The sequence below is a fragment of the Phocoena phocoena genome, chromosome 9 (assembly GCF_963924675.1).
Source record: "Phocoena phocoena chromosome 9, mPhoPho1.1, whole genome shotgun sequence".
Taxonomy (NCBI): domain Eukaryota; kingdom Metazoa; phylum Chordata; class Mammalia; order Artiodactyla; family Phocoenidae; genus Phocoena; species Phocoena phocoena.
In genome coordinates, this window is record NC_089227.1 from 51,666,610 (window position 1) to 51,694,225 (window position 27,616).

Here is a 27,616-nt window from a genome sequence, read left to right on the forward strand (position 1 = left end):
ATCCTGATGACAACAGATAAAAATAAAGGTAGTGTTTAATCTGTACCAATATCAAAATTTTTAAAAATCATAAAGTTGAGATTAAATTAGTCATTAAAACCAGCACCATCATCTTCTATGGTTCCCCAAAGTACCCACAGGTCCCTTTTAAGAACTCTACAAGTCTCTTGCTAGCTTTTCAAGCACATTTAGGCATACTTGCTTCTCCTAGAGTGCCAGAATTCAACATGATTATATAAATGACTCCAATATTCATGTTAGCGTGAACAAAGAAAAACAAAGAGCGTTGCTCACCACACAGTTCTAGAAGGGTTAACTTGTAACCCACTGCAGCTGCCCACTGGCAGTGCACCCTGAGAGGAATTCAGGATGAGAGGATGAGGCATCCTGTGCTTTGGATACACAGGCCCCATAAATAGTTAGATGTAGATCTCAGGAAGAATTTCAATGATCCCCAGATTCTTACATCTGCCCATGCATAGAAAAGCACTAACATCAGTAACTTGAGATATCTGTTCTTTATGATTAGCAGCAATTTTTTTTCTACCAAGATGTATGCCCAGCCATTTTGATGTGTGGGACAGAGGAAAGGAAAGAGGGAACGGGGGGGGGGGGGGGGGGGGGCAGGGAAGGACTCTGCAAATTCACTATGGCATACAGGTTGATATAATAATATAATCACATTGTAAATATTGTTCCTACACATGAATGCTATTCTAAACTGTCTCTGAAGTCACCACTGACTCCACCAATATAGGTATTTATGTCTGCAGTCTCAGAAATCCCGTGTTAGGGGCTTCCCTGGTGGCGCAGTGGTTGAGAGTCCACCTGCCGATGCAGAGGATATAGGCTAGTGCCCCCGTCCGGGAGGATCCCACGTGCCACGGAGCGGCTGGGCCCGTGAGCCATGGCCGAAAAAAAAAAAAAAGAAGAAGAAATCCCGTGTTTGGACACCCTTCCACTAGGTCACTATGTAGGACATTTTTTACTACATGATAATAATACATTTTCAATATATCACGTTTACTTGCAATATATTGTATTCTCCAGTTTACTTCTGCAATAATCTGTTAGCAGTGGGGCTTTTTTTAAACATCTTTATTGGAGTATAATTGCTTTACAATGGTGTGTTAGTTTCTGCTTTATAACAAAGTGAATCAGTTATACATATACATATGTTCTCATATCTCTTCCCTCTTGCGTCTCCCTCCCTCCCACCCTCCCTATCCCACCCCTCTAGGTGGTCACAAAGCACTGAGCTGATCTCCCTGTGCTATGTGGCTGCTTCCCACTAGCTATTTATTTTACGTTTGGTAGTGTATATATGTGTATGCCACTCTCTCTCTTTGTCACAGCTTACCCTTCCCCCTCCCCATATCCTTAAGTCCATTCTCTAGTAGGTCTGTGTCTTTATTCCCATCCTACCCCTAGGTTCTTCATGACCTTTTTTTTTTTTCTTAGATTCCATATACATGTGTTAGCACACAGTATTTGTTTTTCTCTTTCTGACTTACTTCACTCTGTATGACAGACTCTAGGTCCATCCACCTCACTACAAATATCTCAATTTTGTTTCTTTTTATGGCTGAGTAATATTCCATTGTATATATGTGCCACATCTTCTTTATCCATTCATCTGATGATGGACACTTAGGTTGCTTCCATGTCCTGGCTATTGTAAATAGAGCTGCAATGAACACTTTGGTACATGACTCTTTTTGAATTATGGTTTTCTCAGGGTATATGCCCAGTAGTGGGATCGCTGGGTCGTATGACAGTTCTATTTTTAGTTTTTTAAGGAACCTCCATACTGTTCTCCACAGTGGCTGTATCAATTTATATTCCCACCAACAGTGCAAGAGTGTTCCCTTTTCTCCACACCCTCTCCAGCATTTATTGTTTCTAGGTTTTTTGATGATGGCCATTCTAGCAGTGGGTTTTTTATTAATGCTGTTATTATCATTGCCATGAGTTATTCACTTGGTGCTTTAACACACACGATTGTTACGCCATTTCCATGTGCTATATAAACAATGAAAAACAATTTTTTTATAAAACCAATTATTAAACAGATTTTAATTAAGTAATTTAATAGTAGTGACATACAGGGAAGGCTAATTATGACATAAGTGAAAAAGATTAAGTCTTTAGGTTGTTAGGTTTTTTTTAATATGATCACAAGAGACATGCTATTTCCACTTATATGTCTATTTCTTATTTATTTTCTTAGGTGTCATTACTGACTTCCATTAGAAATCTGTATTCACTGGTCTATTATTGATCCCAGGTGTCAAAACCAGATATTGGATGTCCACAGGAAATGTGTGAAGCAGTAACTGTATTCAGTTCATTTTAGATTCAGGAAAGGGCCACAGGAATGTATTATACGTGTGTATTCTGACTGTTCTGTGATTACCACAATCCAACCTGGATTTCGTGAACTTCCTTCCTAATACCTCCCTTGCGGCCTAAGCTTTTTAACTTTATACTTTGTTATTCTAATATTGTTGGTATTGATTCAGGTGACACTGAGAGAAAAGAAATCATAATTCTAAGTCATATTTATCGGTTGTTAAATCTGGTGACTTAAATCAAGTATTAATTGGCTGTCTTTTCTGTCCTTCAGCAGTTATTGCTTTAAGCTGCAGCAACTGTTCCTATTTGTTTTAGATCATCAGAAAAAGACCCCACCATTTCCCAATTTTATTTATCAGAGTATCTCAGAAATTGCTTTTTTAAAGCAAGTTTCTTTGTGACTAATAATGTCTTTCTCTTTCAAATTCCTTTGGAATAAGTTAATTAAATTTTAAAGGTAAAATGTTATGCTTAAATAACTGCCTAAATCCTTCTTTGGGGGTTGGGAGTGGGGAGCTGCTACCCAAAGTACCACGGGTAAAAAACCTGCCTGGCAATCAAGACACTCCAAAAATCTAGTACATGGCTTCCCCATCTCCCCATCCCATTACACATTTAGTTGTTAATATGCATCTAAATAGATCCATTCTTGCTCTGATACACCATTATTCCTTCTACTTTCAGTATCATCACCCCCAACTTTTCCCCTTGTCCAAAAAGCCCCCCTTTTCCACCTTCTACCCAAACCCTGCTCAACCTTCAGAACCCAATTTAAATCCCATCTCCTAAGTAAAGCCTTTTTTTTTCCCTCACAGTTCTTGGTTTAATTAGCCTCTCTCAACCCCAAAATTCACTATCCCACAGCTTCTTCTTACCTAGCCTGTCTTTGAAACCCTTAACAATGGATGACGGACTTCCCTGGTGGAGCAATGGTTAAGAATCCGCCTGCCAATGCACAGGACATGGGCTGGAGCCCTGGTCCAGGAAGATCCCACATGCCACGGAGCAACTAAGCCCATGTGCCACAACTACTAAGCCTGCGCTCTAGAGCCCGCAAGCCACAACAACTGAACCCGTGTGCCACAACTACTGAAGCCCGGGTGCCTAGAGCCTGTGCTCTGCAACAAGAGAAGCCACCACAATGAGAAGCCCACGTACCACAACAAAGACCCAAAGCAGCCAAAAATAAAGTTAAAAAAAAAAAAAAAGAGTGAGTAACATAACAGACCCATGTTGAAGATGATTTCTTTGGTCTAAAGGGAAAAAAAAAAGGAACACATTCCACAGCTCTAGCCATCCCTTAAATCTTCCTATTTCTCATGTTTACATGGGGTTGGCAACCCACCCAGGTCATGGATTGAGAAATACTGAAATCCATTTTTGAATAAATGATCCCTTCTGCCCTGATGTGGATGGTTTGACTCAGTTGCAAGTTAATGTTTCTAAATTGCATAAGTCACAGCTGCTGCTTTAAAAAAAAAAATTTATTCACAATTAGATCATGCATTCACTCGTGAGAGGCAATCATGGGGAATGGATTTTTAAGTCAGTCTTCCTTCCTTGTCTTTAGTTCACGAACAGTTTGGTATCTGGTTAGAGTTTTTCATTTTCTCTTCTTCATACAATATAGTGGAACTGCATTACTCACTTAAAATTCACTTTAAGCATGACAGAATGTTTGACACATGGAAGATTTTAATTGGAGACAAAATAATATTCCGCTGACTTTCTCAACAAATCTGTCTCAGGATTGATGGCTTTAGGAGCAATCTGAATTTATCATCTTTTCCACATCTTACTTTTAGAAAATAATAACAAATAATTTTATATCATCTTATGCACCCCATATAATAATTTTTTGGTTAATCCACTTAGTTGATAAGATTTACCAGCACTCATGAAGGGAGATGAGATACAAACAAAGGAACAAAACAGAGTCCTTCTCTTTTAATAAGATAATGTTGCCTTCAGCTTTTAACTAGGGCATTCTGGAGAACACACTTGCTTACAGACCATCTCTTCCAAAAGCTTCCCGAAGAAATAAACAAAGCCAAATTATATAATTCATTTATCACAAGTTAATTCCCCAAATTCATTCACATTAAGAGATGGCTGACATTTTGATCAGTAAGTCAAAGACAACTGAAAATGGTAATGATCCAGGACACCTTTTCCCTGAATTAAACTGCTTTGCAGAAAGGTTCTTTGAAATCTTACCTAACTGGAAAGAGAAGGCAAAAGATTTATATAGGAGTAAGTGACTAAATATTTGGAAATTACCAAAAATCAACGGAAAGAAACTACTAGAAACAATAAGAAAATGCAGAAAGAAACCTGTCAAAAACTAAAAATCCTAATAACAGCAGTTAACATTTGTTGAGAACTACCATGTGCAAGTTCCTTTTAAATATCATCTCATTTAAACTTTAAACAATTCTTATTAAGCAGTTACAACTATTAAAGATGAGAAAGTTGGAGCAAGTAACCCAAAGACACACACTATGCTCTACTGTTTATTAAAATTCATATGTAGACTAAAACAGCTTTCAACATTAAAACAGACAAAAAAGATAACTGAGTAAAAAGTACAATCAAAATATCAAGAAAAGGAAGCATAGACTATCAGGGAATAAATATTAATAAAAAATCCATAGTACCTACTTGAGGAAAACTAGAAAATACAAATAAGAAACAGAGAAGAAAACAGATAATTGGAAAGATAACTTAGTTTTGAACAGAAAGATTTCAATACTTTTAATTCTTCCTAAGTAATTTCCAAATTCAATGCCACACTAATCAAAATCTCAGTAGGAAATGTTTTCTATTTTGAAGAAAATATTCTAATGTTCACTTGAAGACTAAATGTATGATAAATGTATTATCATGCTTTGGTAACTAAAAGAGTGGTACTCACACAGGTACAGAAAGACAAATCAATGTAATATCATCACCAAGATATAGGCCCAAGTATATATTGAAAATTAATTTATGATAATGGTGGCACTTCAAAGCAGGGGGAAAAAAATGGATTATTCAGTAAATGTCACTGAGGCAATGGAAAAGCAGTTTGAAAGAAAGGAAAAGATGAGTTCCCTCCTCAAACCTTACACTAAAATAAATTTCAAATAATTAAAAAATATAAATGTAAAAAATGAAATTATCAGAAGAAAATAAGAGTGAATATTATTCTCATATAGTATAGGGAAAACTTTTATAAACATGATCCCAATACCAGAAACCATAATAGGAATGATAGATATGATTCCCTTAAAATGAAAAAAAAAATGTACATTAAAAACATTATATAGGACTTCCCTGGTGGTGCAAGGGTTAAGAATCCTCCTGCCAATGCAGGGGATACGGGTTCGAGTCCTGGTCCGGGAAGATCCCACATGCCGCAGAGCAACTAAGCCCGTGCGCCACAACTACTGAGCCTGTGCCCTAGAGTCTGCGAGTCACAACTACTGAGCCCACATGCCACAACTACTGAAGCCCGCGCACCTAGGGCCCGTTCTCCGCAACAAGAGAAACCACTGCAATGAGAAGCGCACGCACGCAACAAAGAGTAGCCCCGCTCACTGCAACTAGAGAAAGCCCGCGTGCAGCAACAAAGACCCAACACAGCCAAAAATAAATAAATAAAAAAGAAATTTCAAAACTAAACTAAACTACATTAAAAAAACATTATATATATTTGAAGGCAAGATGACAAATTGTAAAAAATTATTCGCTATAAAAATACGGAAAGCAAAGATCGCTGGCCCTAGAAAAACAATTAGCTCTTAAAATAATAAGAAAAAGTACTACCCCAATGGAAAAATTGGCAAAGGTTAGGAACAGACTAGTCACACACACATACACACACATACACACACATAAAAGCAAATGACCAATAAGCAGCTGAAAATAAGTTCAACCTCAGTAGAAATCAAGGTAATACAAATAAAAACTAAATATTTTCATCACATCAATTTAGGCAAAGAAAAAGAAGATCCAGAAATTGCAATGGTATGAGGCTCCCATACAATTAACTTGGTGCAATCTTTCTGGAGAACAATTTGGGTATTTCCATTAAAATATAATTTCACGTTGACTTAAAAATTTTATTCTGAGAGATGAAACATATATAAACATACATGGATGCATATTTACAGCCTTGATTTTAATAGCAAGAAAAGCAAAAAGAATCTAATTGTCCACGATCAGGGAATTAGCTAAATAAATCATGATGCATCACAATTGTGATTTTAAAATGAAGTATTTATTGGCTTTAAAAAATATGCTTGGCATTTCTGACGAAAAAGCAGATCTCTAGCTACTATATACAAGAAAGTTACGCCCAAACAAGTAGGTGGGAGGGTAATGGAGTAAAAAAGAAAAAAACAGAAGCAGAGTTTAATGGATTTGAAAGGAAAAAGAAAAAAAAAATACAAGAAACACTAAGTACTAAACTTTGGGGAAGAAAAGTAGAAATAATAGATTAAATGGAGGAGACTGCAAGAATATAAATTGCCAAAATTAATCCAAGAGACGTAAAAAAGTTGGTATATAAGAAATTGTAAAGTCATCAAATATCTATCTTCCTAAAGGATACTTTGGGGGCAAGTGCTATTGAATCTTCATGGAACAGATAATCCCTTAGTCACTACCAGAGCCCTCATATCCAAACATGATAAAAGTAATGCAAATTTTTAAAACTCTAAACCAATCTCATTTATGAATATGAATACAAAATTCCTAAAAACACTGGCAAATCAAATTAAGGTGAAATAGGGTGTACTTTACAGCTGTCCAACATTAGGTAATACATCAAAATAATATATTACACTAATAGGCCAAATCAGAAAAATCATAGGGCATCCAGAAGTGTAAAAACGGCATTTGGAAACTTTCAAGATAGTCCTGCTACTTCAAAAAATAATCAGTCAACTAGTAATAAAAAGAAACTTATTTAACATGATGAAAAGACGTATAAGAAAACAATAGCAAACATCCTACTTAAAGATGATAGCAGAACAAAGTTTAGTTGTGGGAACACTAGTTCCTTAGGAAAATTTTTAGAAGTTAAGGGTGGAGTAGGGAGAAATTTTATGGTCAAGGTCATTTTAAAATCTTGAGATTTAATTCTAAAAAGTTTCTCAGAAACTTTAATATGCTCATGTGCACAGTACATTATAAATTTTAAAAAGCAGGTACAGGACATAGATAATCTCATTTGTGTTACAGGACATAGATGACCTCATTGGGTATATGTGTGTACGATTGGAATCAGACTGTGTACTAGATAGACAGGTCTTAAAGAATCATAAACACAGTATGGTGGTTTTAAAATATGTCCCGCAATTCTTTGACATGCTTCCCTTCAAACAGTAGATCCTAATTCCACTCCCCTTCAGCGTGGACCACACCAGAAAACAAGAAGCTGGTTGCTTATATGGGGGTTGAGGGTTAGGAACAGAATGGAAAGGATGCTAGAGGGGGTGGAACTTTTCTAAGTGTACCTTTTTGTGTAGTTTTGACTTTGGGAAGCACGTTAATGTTACTGACATTTGAAAAATAAAATTAACAAGGATGAGGAGGGAGGAGTAAAACTGAAAGCAAACCAGAACAAATCAACCCTAAGTGTATTTGAAATGAATAATATAAGCACACTACAAACATCAAAAAAGAAGGAAGAAGAGGAGGAGAAGGAGGAAGATTTATATAATTTATGATCACGGAATTCTTGGTTGGAGGGAGGGAAGCGGCAGAGAACTGTAAACAGCCCTAAACTCTTTTATTAGGAGTGATTTGTAGAGTTATGGCAAAACAATTCTGAAACTATTTCAGATACATTACAGATTTTAGCAAATTAGTAAGTACACTGAAGTCATTAGGAGCTAGGTTCTCACCATGGAAGAAGAGAGATACAAATAGGAAATGGAAGAAGACAAAGAAAAACTCCATGGGGATGGATTAGAATTGGGATTTGGTATGGACTCAGGATTTCTATATGTATGCTTGAAGAGGCTCCCATTGCTGATTCAGACAATTGGAGCAACAAAATAATTTTTAAAATAGGAATGAATTATGAACCATTGACGAAAAATGGAAATCTATGAGTTCACACCAATAATAAATGGATAAAGAAATAAAAGAGAAAAATAAAAGAAGGGTTCTTGCTTACATGAGAAGGTGAAGTATTGATGGGTCAGTATGGGGGAAAAATCATCATTTTGCAACCTCCACAGTAAAGGATAATCCATGAATGCTAAATCTAGGGGGGAGTATTTTGATAAGAAGAAAGATATTTATATAGAACTAAAATGTCTTCCTACATATTGCCTATTAGTAGGAAGGGGAAAAGATAGTATACAGAAATCAGCTAACACCTTGACTGGATGATCAAAATTAACATCCAAAGTAAGGTGCAGATGGATATCACATGCCTCCAGGTGTGAGACCCTGAGAACACACCAGTTATGAAATATTCCAGCAGGGAACAGAACATGTAACCTGAATTTAAACAAGAGGAAACATCACACAGACACAATGTGAGGGATAGTCCATTGGGGGGGGGGGAAATGCCTATTATTAAAAATGTCATTGTCATAAAATATAGAAGTTGAAGAACTGTTCCAGATTAAAGGATACTAAAAAGATATGGCAACTAAATGCAATGTGTGATTCTAGGCTTGGTTTTGCACTGGAGGGGAAAAATGCCATAAGAAGATGTTACTGGATCAACTGGCAAAATCGGAAAACAGACCGTAGATTAGATAAAAACTATTATATCAATGTTAAATATGCTGAAGTTGATAACTGCACTGGGGTGATGTAAGAGAATATCTTTATTCTTAGGAAATATACACTATCTTTTATGTATCTTACTCTCAGATAGTTCAGAAAAAGAGAGAGAGACAGCGAGAGAGAGTGTGTGAGAGAGAAAGAGAGTGATTGTTGTGTGCATCTATATTTATCTATCCATCTATTTATAGACAGACAGGCAGGAGAAATAACAAAGCAAATGGTAAAGGCTATTTAAATATTCTTTGTACTATTCTTACAACTTTTCTATAAATTTAAATTATTTCCAAATAAAAAGTTTTAAAATGTATTTGTCTTGCTTCTACACATACAAGAAAAGCCTTCTTTTAGATATTTATACATTTTCCCTACAGGTTTAACATATTTTTTTAGGTTATTGCTGTTTTCTAGCTATTTTCTCACTAGATAGTGAAATGTAAACTTCAGTATTTGGGGGCTCTATATGAATTATTAAAAGCAACCAATGAATGAGACTCGAATACAAACTCAGGGCATAAAAAGACAGAGGTATATTAATGTGAAGCAATAATCTACCACTAGTGGATGCCGCTACTAAAGGGACCAAGCAAAAATGTTATTTAAAGTAGCAATTCACCCAGAAAAAAAAGTATAATATATGCTTAAACATTTTACCTAACTTAATTCTTATAAATACACATTCACCCAAGTATTTTTCAAAATAGAGTGAAGTAATTTTCTGTGAAGACGATCTAGAATTCAGCCTTTTTCCCCCCACGTTAACCATAACCGTATAGCATCATCTACAAATTCCAGTATTGAGTTTCATAAGGGGAAGATTTAAAGACACTTGGGCAAAAGTCTTCTAAATCGGTACATTCTTTAGAGCTGTCTCTCCCACACCAGAGTCAACAGGGGGAAAAACAAGTTTAGAACATGCCTGTGTCATATCTTTCCAACGTGTTTAATTTACTTTTCATAAAACAACCACACTCTATCTTTATGCACTTATATTTTACTAGTTTATTGTTACTCCTTTATATTGTATTATTACAAACACAAGGACGATTAGCAAAAATAAGCAGCTCGACCAATAAAAGCAGAGGGCATGGGCATCCTAGAGGGTAGCTGAGCACTGCCAGTCAGAATGTTCTCAGAAGCAACAGACAGTATCTATCAGTCCCACGATACTACTAGGTAGAGTTCGGTTATGAGAGTGTCTGGTGAATATCCAACTGGACTCACCTCTACCAGGTAATTAAAATACTCGTCTCAAACAAGTGAACTAAGCACTTCATAAATAGCTCTTAGTTTGTCAGAAGTGTACAGGGATTAAAGTGACATTTGATCAAGTTTATACACAAGTAGGTTCAATTTAAGACCCTCCCTGTTTTCTTTATAGACCAGCAATATGAGAGGGCAGAAATGTCTGGTGCTAGATAATATACAATAGTTTGAAGTTCATACCCCAGCTAGCCAAGTCTTAAAGTAGTTCATTAAAAATAAATATACAAATCAAAAATGAATAACAAGAACATAGGACAAGAGGAGAGTTAAAACTCTGACCTTGATACTCTCTTACAAAACAAATCCAAGCATCCATACTTTTGACATGCATACTACTTCCAAATGCAGGAATTTATCTCTTTGCAGAATCCATAAAAGATGCTTTAATTTTCCAACAAGGTTTTTCAGAAAACGTGTTACTTGCATACATGGTCATATTCTAAAGCATACCCAGGCATGGCTGAAATCTGGTTGGCCCTACAAAGTTTCAAACCTTTAAAAATAAGTTATTTAGTCTTCTAATTTGGGATCACAATTGTGTCTCCATTAGAAATGTGTCAATAAAATAATGATCACTGTCAGAGTAACTGGAGCTAACTTCTATCACACCCACCTCTTCTCCATCTTCAAGGACCCAAAGGAACAAAAGTGTCCGAACACTCCAGCAGCTGATCTGAAACACTACATATTATGCATATCTGACACGTGATGACAACAAGACATGCAACTTAATGCACTGCCTTGTTATGAAGAGCCGACAGAGAGAATTTGATTAATTTACCCAACAGATTTCCATATAACAGGGTCTCCGAGAGCAAAACAAATAGAAACTCATTTTGTCTGACCCCAAGTCTCATCTGGCTGCTTCTATACTGTGATTTTAAATGTATTATTCTTGCTATATTTTATTTCTCCAACCAATGAAAAATTGGTGCTCTTCTGTCCACATTATTTCATGGATGGAGAATTTTAATTATATTAAATAATACTTGACAACCTAAGATAACATCGAAATAAACTATTTTTAAATCAGACATCAGAAAATATATCTAGGACTTCCCTGGAGGTGCAGTGGTTAAGAATCCGCCTGCCAGTTCAGGGGACATGGGTTCGAGCCCTGGTCCAGGAAGATCCCACATGCCGTGGAGCAACTAAGCCAGTACGCCACAACTACTGAGCCTGTACTCTAGAGCCCGCGAGCCACAACTACTGAGCCCGCGTGCCACGACTACTGAAGCCCACGCGCCTAGAGCCTGTGCTCCACAACAAGAGAAGCCAGTGCAATGAGAAGCCCACGCACCGCAACGAAGAGTAGCACCACAACAAAGAGTAGCCCTCACTCGCCGCAACTAGAGAAAGCCCACGCACAGCAACAAAGACCCAACACAGCCAAAATTAAAATAAATAAATAAATTTTAAAAAGAAAATATATCTAACAATACAACAAAATTCCATTTCACCTCAAAGAGGTTGTCATAAAATCCACAGTCGATATAAACTGGTGTCCTTCTAATGTCATTAGTTGAGCTAATATTTCACAATATAAAGTCAGATGCTATGAGATTCCTATCTTAATATAGACACTCTATTTAGTCCTCAAATTTCTCTATATATATGTATGTATATGTAGTGTATTTGTGTAATACACACATATATATATAATATACATAAACAAATATGTATACAAATATATATAAACATATAAATAAAAATTATATTTTATATATATTTATATATATATAAAAGGGGAATACTAATGCTATAAACCCCTCATACTCAATTACACAGAATCATTTTTAATCACATCTAAAGCACTAGGAGAAAAATAATGAAGATAATGGCCTCTGAGAGCCACCACACATTACTGAGTTGTAGACATCCATCCTCACTACGAGGCAGCCTCTTTAATAGCCTGCGGTGACTATGAATCTATATGACAAAAGATCATTTTAAAGAGTCATTCTTAAAAATGAGAGCTTCACAGCTACATAATAACACAGGGAAATCAGCTCGGTGCTTTGTGACCACCTAGACGGGTGGGAGGGAGACGCAAGAGGAAGGGGATCTGGGGATATATGTATACGTATAGCTGATTCACTTTGTTATAAAGCAGAAACTAACACACCATTGTAAAGCAATTATACGCCAATAAAGATGTTAAAAAAAAGAGAGCTTCAAAGATTTATAAAGCAAATCATATAACAGCTGCACTATGCCAACAAAAATGGGTTGACTTGTTAAAGAAATAATAATAAAAGAAAATATTTTTTAAAAACAACCTGCCTTCTCTCATCCAGTAAAACTACTGGGGTCACTTAATAGTATTTCTTGCATATCCACAATATACAGAGTATTTTAAGAGGTTAAAAAAATCAAATCAGTTGGATTTCTCACCATTCTTTGCAACATTACCTATAATTCTCTTTTAAAAGAAACTGCTTTGGATGAAGGTAGTCAAAAGATACAGACTTCCAGTTATAAGATTAAAAAAAAAAGTACTAGGGATGTAATGCAGGGGACACGGGTTCGAGCCCTGGTCCACAAAGATCCCACATGCTGCGGAGCAACTAAGCCCATGCACCACAACTACTGAGCCTGCGCTTTGGAGCCCGTGAGCCACAACTACTGAGCCTGCATGCCACAACTACTGAAGCTCACGAGCCACAACTACTGAAGCCTGTGCGCCTAGAACCCACTCCACAACAAGAAGCCACCGCAATGAGAAACCCGCACACTACAACGAAGAGTAACCCCCACTCGCCGCAACTAGAGAAAGCCCATGTGCAGCAACGAAGATCCAACACAGTCAAAAATAAATAAATAAATAAACTTATTTTTTTTTAAAAAAAGTAAATCTTAAGAATTCTCATCACAAGGAAAAAAACTTTTTTCTATTTCTTTAATTCTGTATCTATGTGAGATGATGGACATTCACTAAACTTACTGTGATGATCATTTCATAATGTATGTAAGTCAAATCATTACGCTGTACACCTTAAACTTATGCTGTGCTATCTCTCAATTATATCTCAATAAAACTGGAAGAGAAAAAAAAGACAGAAACTGCTCTGGGGACTGGTGTTTCCAGAGGTCCTTGTAAGAAGTAAATGATTAACAATTTGACAGGGCTTCCCTGGTGGCACAGTGGTTAGGAATCCGCCTGCTAATGCAGAGGACACGGGTTCGAGCCCTGGTCCGGGAAAATCCCACATGCCACGGAGCAACTAAGCCCGTGCGCCACAACGACAAAGCCTGTGCTCTAGAGCCCGTGAGCCACAACTACTGAGCCTGCATGCCACAACTACTGAAGCCTGCGTGCCTAAAGCCCGTGCTCAGCAACAAGAGAAGCTAACACAGTGAGAAGCCCGTGCACCGCAACAAAGAGTAGCCCCTGCTCACCGCAACTAGAGAAAGCCTGTGTGCAGCAACAAAGGCCCAACATGGCCAAAATAAATAAATAAAATAAACTTATTTAAAAAAAAACAATTTGACAGAATACACATTTATTCAGTTTCGAATAACTTCCATTACAGGTTTTTAAAGAGACAATATATTACCTACCCTAATAAGTCATTAGTTTTATTATACAAAAAGAAGTACTTTGAGTAAATTATCAGAAAAATTTATCTAAAGTAACAAGCTTTAAAATGTTATGTCTAAATATGTAACTGAAATTATTTTGTTAATTCAAGTTGCTATCAGTTAATACATTTTAAGTTGATCACACAAAATATCTCTGAGCTACATTTAAGAACTGTTCCCAACTCTCCTTCAACTCTACATAATACAATTCCTTTGGAGATAATTTAGGTGGATAATTATTCTCTTGCTCTTTTTATTTCAAATAAAGAAACCTGTGAGCTCCTTCGTAAGCCACTGATAAGGCTGTGTTTTGTATCCCCAGCACCTGGCACTTAATAGGTACTATCCAGTATATGTCTGATGAATGAATGAATGAATGAATGAATGGATTGATGCACAATGAACCAATGATAATTTCTTCATTTATATAAAGATGCTCTTTATATAAATGCAATCCTCTGCTCTTGTGCAACCCTTCATCATTAAATCTCATACCTTTTAAAAGGGACAAAAGTAAATTTACACACTGTGGGCTCCTCAGAACATATCTGAATAACAAGTTATCCTCAAATGGAAGAGGTTAAAAAAACGACGTTAAAAAGAGAAATTCATCCCACCCTTCAGTTCATTTCAGTAAACAATGCTGATATAAGATGAATATGCACGATCACCACTCTGAAGGCATCCGTAGTCCGGGGCAGGAGACAGAAACAAATAATAATACTGATACATGCATGTGGTCACTGTACCCTCAGTTCCTGCTACTCCTCCTCTCCCCTAAAGCTTTGGGTCAGGTTAATCCATTCGTGTAGCACAACTGGTGTGACTGTGAAGGGTCTTGGCAACCGACACCCTGCTTTCAGCCCAAGCATTGGCCAAAAATGCCAGGCAAACCACTTCCACTCTCTCCTGTCTGCTATCCTTCTACTCAGCCTTGTTGAACCCACCAAGAGCCTGTCCTCCAACACTGTGGCTTTGCTTGATATTCTGAACGTAAGTGGCTTCCCTTAAAGCCCCTGTGTTATTGGCTTCTAACAGCACTGTTCTCCAAAAAGAGCTGCAGCTTTCCTCCACTTCACTCTTATAAGACCAGAAGCTTTGCTCCTAATCATTCAAACTAAACGAATGTTTACACTCATTGCTGATTCACAGCCTTTCTGGCCCAACTGTTGACTCCGCCAAAGAGGCGCCTCCGTGGTCCAGCTGCTTGCCAGCCACACAGCTGGCACCACTGGGCATCTTCCTAACCCATTCCCCTGACAGCCTAAAACAACAACACGGCCTGGAGTGGGGCACTAATGCATCAACCACAGAGACCTGACATTTCCAACACTCGCCCCCATCTCCCCTTTCCATAAACAAAGTAATAAACTCCTCCTATTCACATGAAGAAAGAACAGCTTCCAAGCCTTTCTTACCTTATGTATTCTTCCCCCATCACCTCGAAAATGCCAAGTGATGTGATGTTTTCCTCCTTAGTGAATACATGGAGGAGACCTCAGTAAAATGACTACCAGGTTAGATTCTGGAACCAAAACCATGATTTTATAAACCTTGCTCTATTTTCTTTAAATAAGCAGATAACAAACAGCCAACAACTGTGAAAATGACTATAGGACTTGAACAACATAATCTGTCTGGAAAAAAGTATAAAATTAGTCTGAAATTGACTGTTACAAGCATCTTGAGTTTCACAGTAAGTTTTATAGGAACCCATAAATTTAGAGGGAAATTGGCAGGTAGGTGAATGACAGGAAATTATATTTCAGGGATCATTATTTGCAATTCTGACTGTTTAAACAAGATTGCAAACCACAGAGTTCACCAGCTTAGAGCACAATACTCTCTTAGTGGGTATTCATAATGTCAAATAGATCCAGAAAGGTCTTTTCTTATTTGCTTCCAAAAGAAACAGTGGTGTACCAAATTTAGAAGTACATCCTAAAATGTCTGCTAAAATTTCAAAATGGTCTATGTCGAAGTAAATAGAAAAGAAATTGTAAACCTGTACCTGTACACATCATTACATCTTTTCATTCTTCAGTTAGAAATTCTGAGCACATAAAAAACTTGATATATAACTGAATAAAAATTAGAAAGTAAGGCAAGGCTAATTTCCTTGCTTTTATTTGTGGCCCTGCCCTTTCCTACCCAAAGAACCTTGAAGGCATCCAGGCCTGGTCCTGGGGTTGCAGGTGCTAACCATGACCCCTGCCTCCCTCTACCCAGGCTCTTCTCCCTCCATGCTCCTTCAAAGACACCAGGGCCTTTGCACTAGCTGCTCCCTCTGCCAGCACCTTCCCCTGACATCCCTACCGCTCCTTCATGGCCTTCTGGTCATTTTTCCAAAGTCAGTATCTCAGGGACACCCTCCCTGACCACTCCATCAAAAAGCTAAGCACCCTCCCTAACCTCCTACCTCCCTTCCATGTTTTATTTTTTCTTCTCAGCAATTATTAATATCTAACATTCCACATAGATTATATATTTTGATTACTATGGCTCCTCCACTAAAATGTAAGCTCTGTGAGGGCAGGGATTTGTGCCTGATTTGCTCACTATTCTCTTTCCAATGCCTAATGAGTGACAGGCATATAGCAGGTGCTCAATAGATATCTCTTGAATAAATGAACGAATCTGCATAAAGATTGTCCTTAGATTGGTGTACCAGTTTGCCTTCTAGACAAGCTGTAAAGTTTGCTAACTCCACTTCACAGGACCTTTGCCTAGCCAAAAGTTCTTGATAGCCTCACCACTCACTCCTTCCTCTTCCAGTTTTCTTCTTCTTTCATGCAGTCATTGTTTTAGGTCTTATTGAAAATGAACTTTCATTGTAAGCAACCTGAAATTGTTGGTGAAAGAAAGCGGGATATAAAGAAATCAATAAATAGAAGAAAGATCATGGTTGGCATGGAAGGTTTTCTCTCTCTGTGCCTTTTTGCAATTTTTGAATCATTTTATAAAAGCTCACCAAGAGGTGGCTGATACGTAACTGATGTAGAAAACAGCCGATTTGTATATATGCTTACACATATAGAAAAGAGAATAAATGGTGTTGGTGCAGTGAATCAGTTCTATTTCTGAGTGCAATTCAAGAAGGTGCTGATTAAAAGTGAAGCGTAAAAGACCTTTAATAGAGTTACAGCTGGGATAGTTAGGGAGTTTGGCTGGTTATTTTATAGAGCACGTCCCTTCCTATCAACTTCATGATACCCCCAAATTGGCTAGTGTTACTTTGCTAGCAATAGCTAAATTTATATTTCAAGAAAAAAGCTCTAAATAGTCTAGATGAACATTCACTTGGCATGGTGGGGGGGGGCCTATATTCAGACCTTAAAAGCAAAGCATTCAAACAGATGAAAATAGTTAAAAGAAGTTTGAAAACAGAATGAATTAAGGCCAGCCTGGCCATACCAGATATCAGAATATCTTATACGCCTACAATAAACAGCACAGTATTAGGACAAGAACGTACAAGCAGATAAATTGAAAATAATATCTCAAGGGGAAAAAAAAACCCTACTATCTATATAAAAGGTTAATATATGGAAAAAGACGGTTGAATGGACAGGATTCCAAGCTTTCTGATCCTCAAAGCCATCCCCAACCCCAAACCATCTCTCAATATTAATAAGATCTACCTTGTTGATAAGTCAGTATGGTTTCCCCACCACAGCCAAAAACACCACATAATGACAATGAACTATACTCAATAAATGGGGCTCCCTAAAATTGACTATTGCCTGGGGGGGTGGGGGGATGGGGGAGATGAACCTATTTAAATCTTCTACACCATATATCAAAATAAATCCCAGATGGACAGGGCGGGGCTCTACCTTCAGACTGGGGTGGCATGCCCCATCCCGGTGGGGAAGGACTGGTAAGAGCCAGATTGGGAGTGCAGGGAGGGGTCTCGGCCTGCCCCAGGAGGTCTGGAGCTGCCAGTGTGCAGGGTAGGAGTGGGTGGTGCTTCCTCAGGGGAGGCAAGCGTGTCACTGTGGTTTCTACCCACCATTTGTAAAACTGCTTAGACAAAATGTTTTGGGAAAAGATCCTTGCACAAACCATAATTATGCATTTTATGATATTTTCTTAGCCCTCTGAGAAGAGAACCATCCCTTAAACAGCTAAATCTAAGGGTTAAACATGTTTTACCTTCCCATTTCCAAGTATAAATATGGAAGTAAATTAAGCTGCTGAGGTTAGTCAATAGTTCGTTTCTCTTCTCACCTTGAACATGCCTTCATCTGCAGAAATTCATCTTTCATATTCTTCTAGAGGAATTTGTGGTCCCACCTTTCCTAACTGATTGGTTTTCTCTAGCTATGACTAGGCTCTCTCTACACTGATATGATTTGTTCAGGCTGAAACTACTAATCCAAACTCTGACAATCCCACCAAGTGATCCCCAGCCACCTCCATTAGCCAGAGGTCTCCCTCGTGATCCTACCCCGGTGGACCCATCACCCATTAACACACGACTGTGATTCAAAGGCTGTAGTTTTCTTCTTGCTACACAGATAACTATATTCTTAAAAATACTGTTCCATTTTGGAAGCAGGCCTTTCATAAGACTCATTCAAAATTTCCTCACAATTTTATATCCCCCTTAATTACGAACAATAGGCCATCTCACTATGGAACTAGGGCCCAATACAGCCAACTCCGTTAAATGCCCAAATGTCAAAGAGTGTTTCCATAACTAAACATTTATCCCAATGCAATCAGAGTGATTGAACATTCTATAAAGGCAATAAGTGGCATGTATTTGGAGTAACAAACAAGCTGTTAATTCAGTTTATTAGATTCTTGGTATCTACATAAAAATAAGTCTTAACTTTGATATAAATTTAGTGGATGCCAGAATACTTAAAAATACATCAGTTACAGTATTCCATCATTTTACTGGTGCAATCAGTAGTAACCATGAAAGAAAAGTAAGGATGTGTTACATAACAAATAAGGCCTGATATTTATAGTTTTGTGATTTATAAAAGATGGATTTGTGGTTATTCACATACAAATTATTCTCAGTGCAATGATGCGTGTTGGAATAATTATCATACTGAAGTCAGAAGACTTCTGGAGAAAATCTTGTTAATAAGCACCATCTACTGTGTCTCTGAGCAATGAATTAATCAATTTTAAGAGTTTCTTCCAAATTCCATAGCTTCTAATATAACGAAATAAGCAATTTTCATAGCATCTATAAATAAGACAATAATTAATTGTTCTTTAAAAACTAACCCAGACTTCAAAATATCATTTGTGTAGTAAAAATATACTGAGAAAACTTATGCAAAAATTTGTATGAATTATAACCCTAGAACTAACATTTTAAACTCTAGTAAAATATATGATTCCAACACTAAGAAGTCACCTTTCCACATAAAGCTCCACCTATTCTACTCCATTAATATCCAAGTTTTCTGTTCAATAGATGGAAAAAAAAAAGCTTATCAAAATATAAATATAAAATAGCTCAGAAGAAAGGAGCAATAACAGAAGTTCATAGAAAAAAAATTTTAATTCTGTACACCTGACAAGGTTTGGTAGTTTATGTGAACATGATTTATTTTATTTTGTTTCCCTAATAAAAAGGGGAAGGGTGGTATTAGAAAAAATAAAACACGTTGAGTGCTAAACAATAGTGATTATTATGATGGTAACAAAAAAGTAGAGAGCAAAAATATAAACTGTTTTATATTGTGGCAAAAAAACCAACAACATATAAAAAAAAACAAAAACAGATTCTCATTCATTTTTGAAAAATTCAAATTTGAATGTGACCACATCTGTGAAGTACAGTCTTCACTGATCCTTCCAGGATGAAGCCATCAACACTCTTCTTTCTCCAATAATGGCTTCCCACAATGCTATCTAACACACTGAAGTCTATCCATGTGTTCGTTTCCTCTACTTACTGCTCCTCCGTGCTCCTGGAGCATCACTAGCACAAAGCCAGCCCTAGTGTCTGACGGGAGAAGGTCCTATCCCTTAGGCAGAGTCATATGATAAGAGTGTGAGAACCACTGTCTTGAAAGTGATGTGTCGGAAGGAACAAATTTAATAATTCCTTAAAAGGGAACCAGTTGAAAAGTTCCAGCTCCATAACTTGAACTAAAACCAGACTTCTGAATTTTTTATAACTCCTTAGAAGTAAATACACAATTTTTGTGTTATAAAAGGTCAACCAGAATTTAAACCATGGTAAGCTAAAATGTTTCTGACATCTTTCTTACAATAATTTCCCACTGACCTGTGTACTACATCTGTGTAAAAATAAAATGTATAAATAAACGCTTAGAGCAACATTATTCCTAATAGCCAAAAGGTGAAAACAACACAAATGTGCATCAACTGATGAATGGATAAACAAGATATATCTAAACAATGAAATATTATTCAGCCATAAAAAGGAATAAAATACTGATGCCTGCTTCAACATGGAAGAATCTTGTAAACGTTAAGAAAAAGAGGCCAGAAATATATAAATGTGTCCAGAATAGGGAAATCCATACACATAGAAAGTATATTAGTGATTGCTTAGGGTTGCAGGGTAGGGCAGGGAGAGCAAGAGAGGGGTGATAGGTAAATCATACAAGGCTTCTTTCTGAGGTGATACAACATGCTAAAATTGACTAGGGTAGTGGTTGCACAACTCTGTGAATATACTAAAAACCACTGAACTGTACACTTTAAACGGGTGACTTGTATGGTATGTGAATTATATCTCAATAAAGCTGTATACAGGATTTTCTATATTCTTATACTCTATATTCTATATGCCTATATTCTTCTCCCCCAGCTTCACTCAGATTTCACCTCTCGCAGTCACCTTTCTATACAAGGCCCAAGTAATTCCAAAAGTTGTACTTTACTCCCACTTCATTTATTCCCCAAAATAAACTACATTCGACGGTGAGTACAACTGACAGGCTATTCTATTTCCTAAGCTCTGGCAAATGGTTCCTGGACACCAAAGGGAACAGAATAATTTGCAGCTAGCTTAAACACAGTTGTCTTTCTGTGTCATCCTCAGTTTTAGACAGCAAACTTTTAGTGAATGTACGTCATGTTATTTCATTTTTCGTTTGACATACTACTAGTAAATGTGCCAAAGGAACTTCCTGTTTGTTAGGCTTAGAGCAAGTTTCATAACCACAATAGCGGCAAATTCACTAGAAACAATTCCATTGAGCAACAGGAAAGATATGAAAAAATAACCAGTGGTGTTAAATACCAATGTCTGCTGGAGGAGAGGGAGGGAAGAGCATTATCACCCTTCCTCCCAAGATTCCATCAGTTGCCCCTATTCAGCCACCCCAAATAACATACAAAATAAGAAATTATGGGCTTGCTGTCCAAATGAAACTTCAAGACTTGTCATCTTGACTGCTACACAAACAGATTTCCCCTTCTTTTCTTTGTTTTTTTAACAACTTTATTGGAGTATAATTGCTTTACAATGGTGTGTTAGTTTCTGCTTTATAACAAAATGAATCAGCTATACATATACATATATCCCCATATCTCCTCCCTCTTGCATCTCCCTCCCACCCTCCCTATCCCACCCCTCTAGGTGGTCACAAAGCACCGAGCTGATCTCCCTGTGCTATACGGCTGCTTCCCACTAGCTATCTATTTTACATTTGGTAGTATATATAAGTCCATGCCACTCTCTCACAGATTTCCCCTTCTGAGCCTATTCTATATAAAGATTTTGAGTGCCCACTACAAAGGAGCAAATATTAGCATCAACTTTTCTTAAGAAAAAAAAATTCTAACTTTATTTTGTCTACTTACATCTTAATAGTTTCATACTTACCTCTGATAATCTTATTCGAAGCTACAGCGAGTCTGTACGACCTTCTTATTACAGAAGTTGCAGAGGGGAGGAGACAGTGGCTCAGTAAAGAAGATCAAAAAAATAATCTCCCGAGAGTTAGAAAAAAAGAATATGTAACTTCTAATAATTGCTTGATCTCAAATTCAGTATGCTGGAAATCCTGAACGCTGGAAATAGGTGTGCTGAGAATCTGCACAAGGACCACAGCTTCCCGCCTGATTTAACAGACACAGGGAGCACCATCTGGATGAAAGGTGGCAGCCATCCAGCCATTCCAGCGGAGTCTGGGTACCAAACTCAGAATGATGAAAACATCCAGCTGGCAATCTGCGAAACAAAAGGCTCATCCACATAAAAACCTCCCCTATTCTTTACTTTTTCCTCAAGAATTTTACTGCAAGCCCCACCAGCTTCTGTTCTTAAGGAAGTGATTCTTTCTTCAGAAGAAGCCTCAATAGGAGAAGATATGAAATAGAAGAAAGACTGCACTAAGAATAAAGAAACCAAGATTACAGTTCCTTCCCTGTTGTGTGACTTTGGATACATTCTATAGTCTATATTGGGCTATAATTTTTTTCTCTGTGAAATGAATGAGTTGGACTGAATGATCTTAAGTCTACAGAGTTAGAACAACATAAAGCACAATACTACACTGGGCCTTTATCTCAAAAATACACTAAATAAACATAATTAGGTTCTGAAAACCTTAACGCCACTTCCCAAATTATGAATTTTCTAACTACCTGCTAGGTTAGTTCCCACCTTCTCTTCGTGGCTGTTAGAAAAGTGCCATGGTATGGCCCATCTGACGGTCAGTTCCATACCACTGATAAGAGTGTAACAACGTGTCCTTCTTTGACAGCAAAATGGAAATGACTTCTTTAAGCCACAGTGGAAAAATCGGTTTTGTTATCTGCAGAAAGACTTAGTGAATGTCAATTCATTTTTCAACCCCAAGTCAGTAATTATTTTTTGAAGACTTTTTCCAGTTCCCTAACCCCTCCCTAATAGTTGTGCTGTTTGCCTATTTTATTCAGATGTCTAATCTTGCATTTGCCATATATTTATTTATTTGTCTCTCTGTTTCCCTTCTAAGTTGTCAAGTCCACGAAGGCACAAAGCATCTCATATATCTTGTGTCTTCAGCTTCTATCATTCTATCTGCGTCAGAACCACAACTCTTTCAGCTGCGAATCTAGAAAGGAATATACATGTATCTCATGTATTTGAAAGGTCCAGAAATAGTCTAAACTTCAGGCAAAGCTGGATTCTGCTGTTCAATGGATAGTTAAGATCCAATCTCTCAGCTCACCTTTCCTCATGTTGGTTTTATAAACAGACAGACACCGCTTTCTGGTGATAAGACATCAGAATTTCCAGGCTATACCAGTTAACTTTCCCACTAATTCCCCATATGTCTCTGACCCTTTTTGGGTCTGTATCCATCTCTGAACCAATCACGATGGCTCTAGAGATAAAATTCTCATTTGTCAAGTCAGTACAATTTGCCCACTCCTTGAGCTGGAGTATGTGTTGTAAGTTCAGCCTATAGACAGAGACTGTGGGAAGCGGACTCCACAAACCAAGTGCCATTTCCAAAAAAAACAGAAAGAGTAGGCAAGTAAGGCAAAAACACCAGATGTCTATTACAACTTGGTTGTTTGCTTAATTAAATGTAATCACATTTGTAATAAAGACTTTGTCCTCTCATATACTCTGATTTTACTACTCCCTAGTACACAAACAGATTCTAATAAATTATGTCATGATTAGCTAAGGATGGAGGAGTTGGAACGGGGGATGGGGTCCACAAGTACATGCAGGCAGCGGGAAAGCAACTGTCTTTCTAGGTCACCCTGAAAGTTGAAACTAAAATTTTACTTTTAAAAGTGTGACCCCTTCCTTACATCATAAGTGGGCTTGAAATGTATCGAAGGCCTAACTAAATAAGAGCTAAAACTATTAAAATCTCAGAGAAAAACAGGCATAAATTTATATGACCTTGAATTAGACAATGGTTTCTTAGGTATAACACTAAAACCACAAGCAACAAAAAAATAGGTAAATTGGACTTGACCAAAATTTGAAATTTTTGCTATTCAAAGGACACCATCAAGAAAGTGAAACGACAACTCGAAGAATGGGATTAAATACTTGCAGCTAATATATCTGAGAAGGGACTAGTATTCAGAATATATAAAGAACTCTTGCAATTCAATAATAAAAAGACAAACAACCCACTTAAAAGCTAGGGAAGGATTTGAATAGATATTTCTCCAAAGAAGAAATACAAATGGCCAATACCCAAATGAAAAGCTGCTTAATATTTGTCATTAGGGAAATATATAAAATCAAAACCACCATGAGATACCACTTTGCACCCACTAAGATGGCTAAAATCTAACAGACAGACAATAAATAACAGGTATTGGTGAGGATGTGGAGAAATTGGAACCCTCATAAGTTGCTGACGGTAATGTAAAATGTTGCCATCACTTTGAAAACAGTTTGGCAGTTCCTCAAAAAGTTATATATAGAGTTACCATATGACCCAGCAATTTCACCCTTAGGGATATACACAGAAGAAATGTAAACATATGTCAACACAAAAACTTGTACATGAATGTTCATAATGGCATGTCTCGTAACAATCAAAACATAAAAACATCCCAAGTGTCCACCAACTGGTGAATAGATAAACAAAATGTGACATATCCATACCATGGGACATTACTCAGCCATAGAAAAGAATAAAGCAACAATACATGCTACAATGTGAAGAAACTTTGAAAACATTAAGCTAAATGAAAGAAGCCTGTCATAAAAGACTACATAATGACCAGAATAGGAAAAATCTAGAGACAGGAATTAGATTAGTGGGGGGAGGAGAAAATGGGGAGTGACTGCTAATGAGTATGGGTTTCTCTGGGGGGTGATAAAAAGGTGCTGGGGGCTTCCCTGGTGGCGCAGTGGTTGAGAGTCTGCCTGCCGATGCAGGGGACACGGGTTCGTGCCCCGGTCCGGGAAGATCCCACATGCTGCGGAGCGGCTGGGCCCGTGAGCCATGGCCGCTGAGCCTGCGCGTCCAGAACCTGTGCTCCGCAACGGGAGAGGCCACAACAGTGAGAGGCCCGTGTACCGAAAAAAAAATAAAAGGTGCTGGAATTAGGGGTGATGGTTGCATAGGTTTTTGAATATCCTACAAACCACTGAATTGGCCATTAAAAGACTGAATTTTATGTTATGTGCATTATATCTCAATATTTTTCAAAGTTTGAATATGGACTGGGTAATAGACATTACCAAGAAATTATTATAATTTTGATAAGTGCAACAATATTACTGCAGTAATGTAAGGCAATGCCCCCTTTTGTGAAGACGCACACTGAAACAGTGTAAGAGTGAAATAATATGATGTCTTGGATATGGTTTAGAAAAGTTCAGCAAAAAAGGAGGGTAGACAATAAAGAAAAGAATGAAGAAAAATTTTAATAACTGTTGAATCTGGGTAATAATTATATGAGAGTTTAACATACCCTCCTCTCTACTTTTGTGTGTGTGTGAAATTTTTCAAATAAAAAATTATTAGATGAGATTGTGATACAAATTTGCATTTCTTGTGGTTGGACTATGTGACAATTAGGCAAGCCATGACTTTAAAGGACCTGCACTAATAATGGTGTAAATATTGAAATACTGAAACCAAGTTGGGAAATCCATTCCGAGAAATGGACAATAATTCCATTACTTTGAAGACATTCTTTCCTAAGATATTTCCTCTTATTAAGTAAAACCATGTTGTAAGGCAAGATTTTCCCCAAACTACCTTCCCAAATCAGACTTTCCTCAAGACTTTAACAGATGTTCTCAAACAAAAGTGTTCCATTGTCAAATAAGTTTGAGAAACATTGAATCAAACAAAGCTAATGCATTTGCTACATTCCGAGTTGTTAATATGCTCACATGCACTGTGAGTCATCCCAAAGGAGCTATAATATGCCTCATTTGGGAAACTCCTGTAAATCCATTTATTTATACAGCACATCTATTAAGCTTATGAAATACTTATGTTGCAACCCCGGCAGAGAGACAGAATCACTTCTAGTGCCTGATATAAATACAATTTTCTCTGTTTTTTTAAGATCCACTTGAACCAGAGTTTATGAAATGCTAGTTTAGAGATAAGAAAGTTTTTGCTTAAGAAAAGGTATTTGAGCTGAGTCTGGAAATCAGAGAAGCTAATCAGGCAACATTATATTCAAGACAAAGGGAATAACAAGTATAGGGATGCAAAAGCAAGAAGCATTTGGGAACTGAGAGTAGCCCCCTGTTACTGGGAAACAGGAATATACGAGGGCAAGAGGGCTGGCAGAAGATGAGGTTGAAGGGGCAGGCAGGGGCCAGGCTGGGAGGGACTTTGCTAGGCTACTGAGTTTAATGTGTGAGCAGTGGAAAGCCACTGAATGACTAAACAGAGGAGTGATGTGGTAAAACATGCAATTCCTTTCAGTGTCCCCAAATGTAGATGCACCCACCCTGAAGCATGATGATTTGCTCTGGATAAGTCACGTATCTGTATTAAAACTGATATGCCAAATGAAGTAATTCCCCAGTCCACACTGACAATTATTCAAACTACAGCCTAGGCACGATTCACTTATGCAATACTACTACTGTTCCAACTCATCCTACTATTGGCTGCAAATGCAAAAAATTTTTAATGTGTGATTCTCCTGTATTGCACACATGGAAAATACGTCTCCAAAAATCTCTCTTTTTTTTCTCTGATGCTTGGATTTCTGGAAAAAAGAGAAAGCTTCAAGGATATGCTGCAACTTGAAAGAATTTCCCCTCATTACTTAAAAGCTACTCTGCAATCATTTCCCGAGTTGCACTTTCAATTATCGACCCAGACTGCAGCTGAGGTTAAAAACTGTCCCCTTACTGCGTGGCTGGGAATTGTTTTTTAACTGGTTTGTTTGCCATCCTTTGTGCTCTTAAAAATCATCATCATCATCATCATCATCACCATCATCATCAAATAAAAGTATTTAAAGATCTAGTGATTTAACATAAAGTCTGGATTTCGAGAGTTCCCTGATATTTTTATAGACCTGACAACACTGAGCTTGGATTTGTGTAGGATACAATCAGCTAGAGATGAACATAACAGCACCCCCTTAGATGAGCCTTCCAAATACACCAAGCACCCAGCCACCCTGCACTTGGCACATTCACATTCATGCAGTACGGATTGTGCTGCCTGGTTTCATTTTCATTACATAGGTTTATACTGACTTACATTTCATGCAAAAAAATGTAAGCAGTTTAGCAAATTAAATACATAACATAGGATCATTAACAATAAAAACAATACCCACCAATTAAATGGAACAAGCAAATAGATTTTCCAGGCATTGGGTGAATGTAATTAGGTAAAATGCAGTAATTACTTACTGCAGTTGAATCCTGACTTTGCCTAAGTAAAATATTTTTTTTAACATCTTTATTGGAGTATAATTGCTTTTCAATGCTGTGTTAGTTTCTGCTTTATAACAAAGTGAATCAGCTATACATATACATATATCCCCATATCTCCTCCCTCTTGCATCTCCCTCCCAACCTCCCTATCCCACCCTTCTAGGTGGTCACAAAGCACCGAGCTGATCTCCCTGTGCTATGTGGCTGCTTCCCACTAGCTATCTATTTTATGTTTCGTAGTGTATTTATGTCCATGCCACTTTCCCCCTTTGTCCCAGCTTACCCTTCCCCCGCCCC

At 37.4% G+C, this 27,616-nt stretch overlaps 1 protein-coding gene across 3 annotated transcripts in view; it reads right to left on the minus strand.

Annotated features, from left to right (window-relative positions):
* The window catches only part of CDK14 (cyclin dependent kinase 14), a 591,939-nt gene that overhangs the window by 502,933 nt on the left and 61,390 nt on the right, over positions 1-27,616 (minus strand). Inside the window, exon 2 of one of the 3 annotated variants that reach the window (XM_065884382.1) lies at positions 21,365-21,371. The exons of the other annotated variants lie outside the window; for them this stretch is intronic. Within the exon in view, the coding sequence (XP_065740454.1) occupies positions 21,365-21,371 (7 nt within the window). The remainder of the gene's footprint in view (positions 1-21,364; positions 21,372-27,616) is intronic. 3 annotated transcript variants of the gene reach the window in all.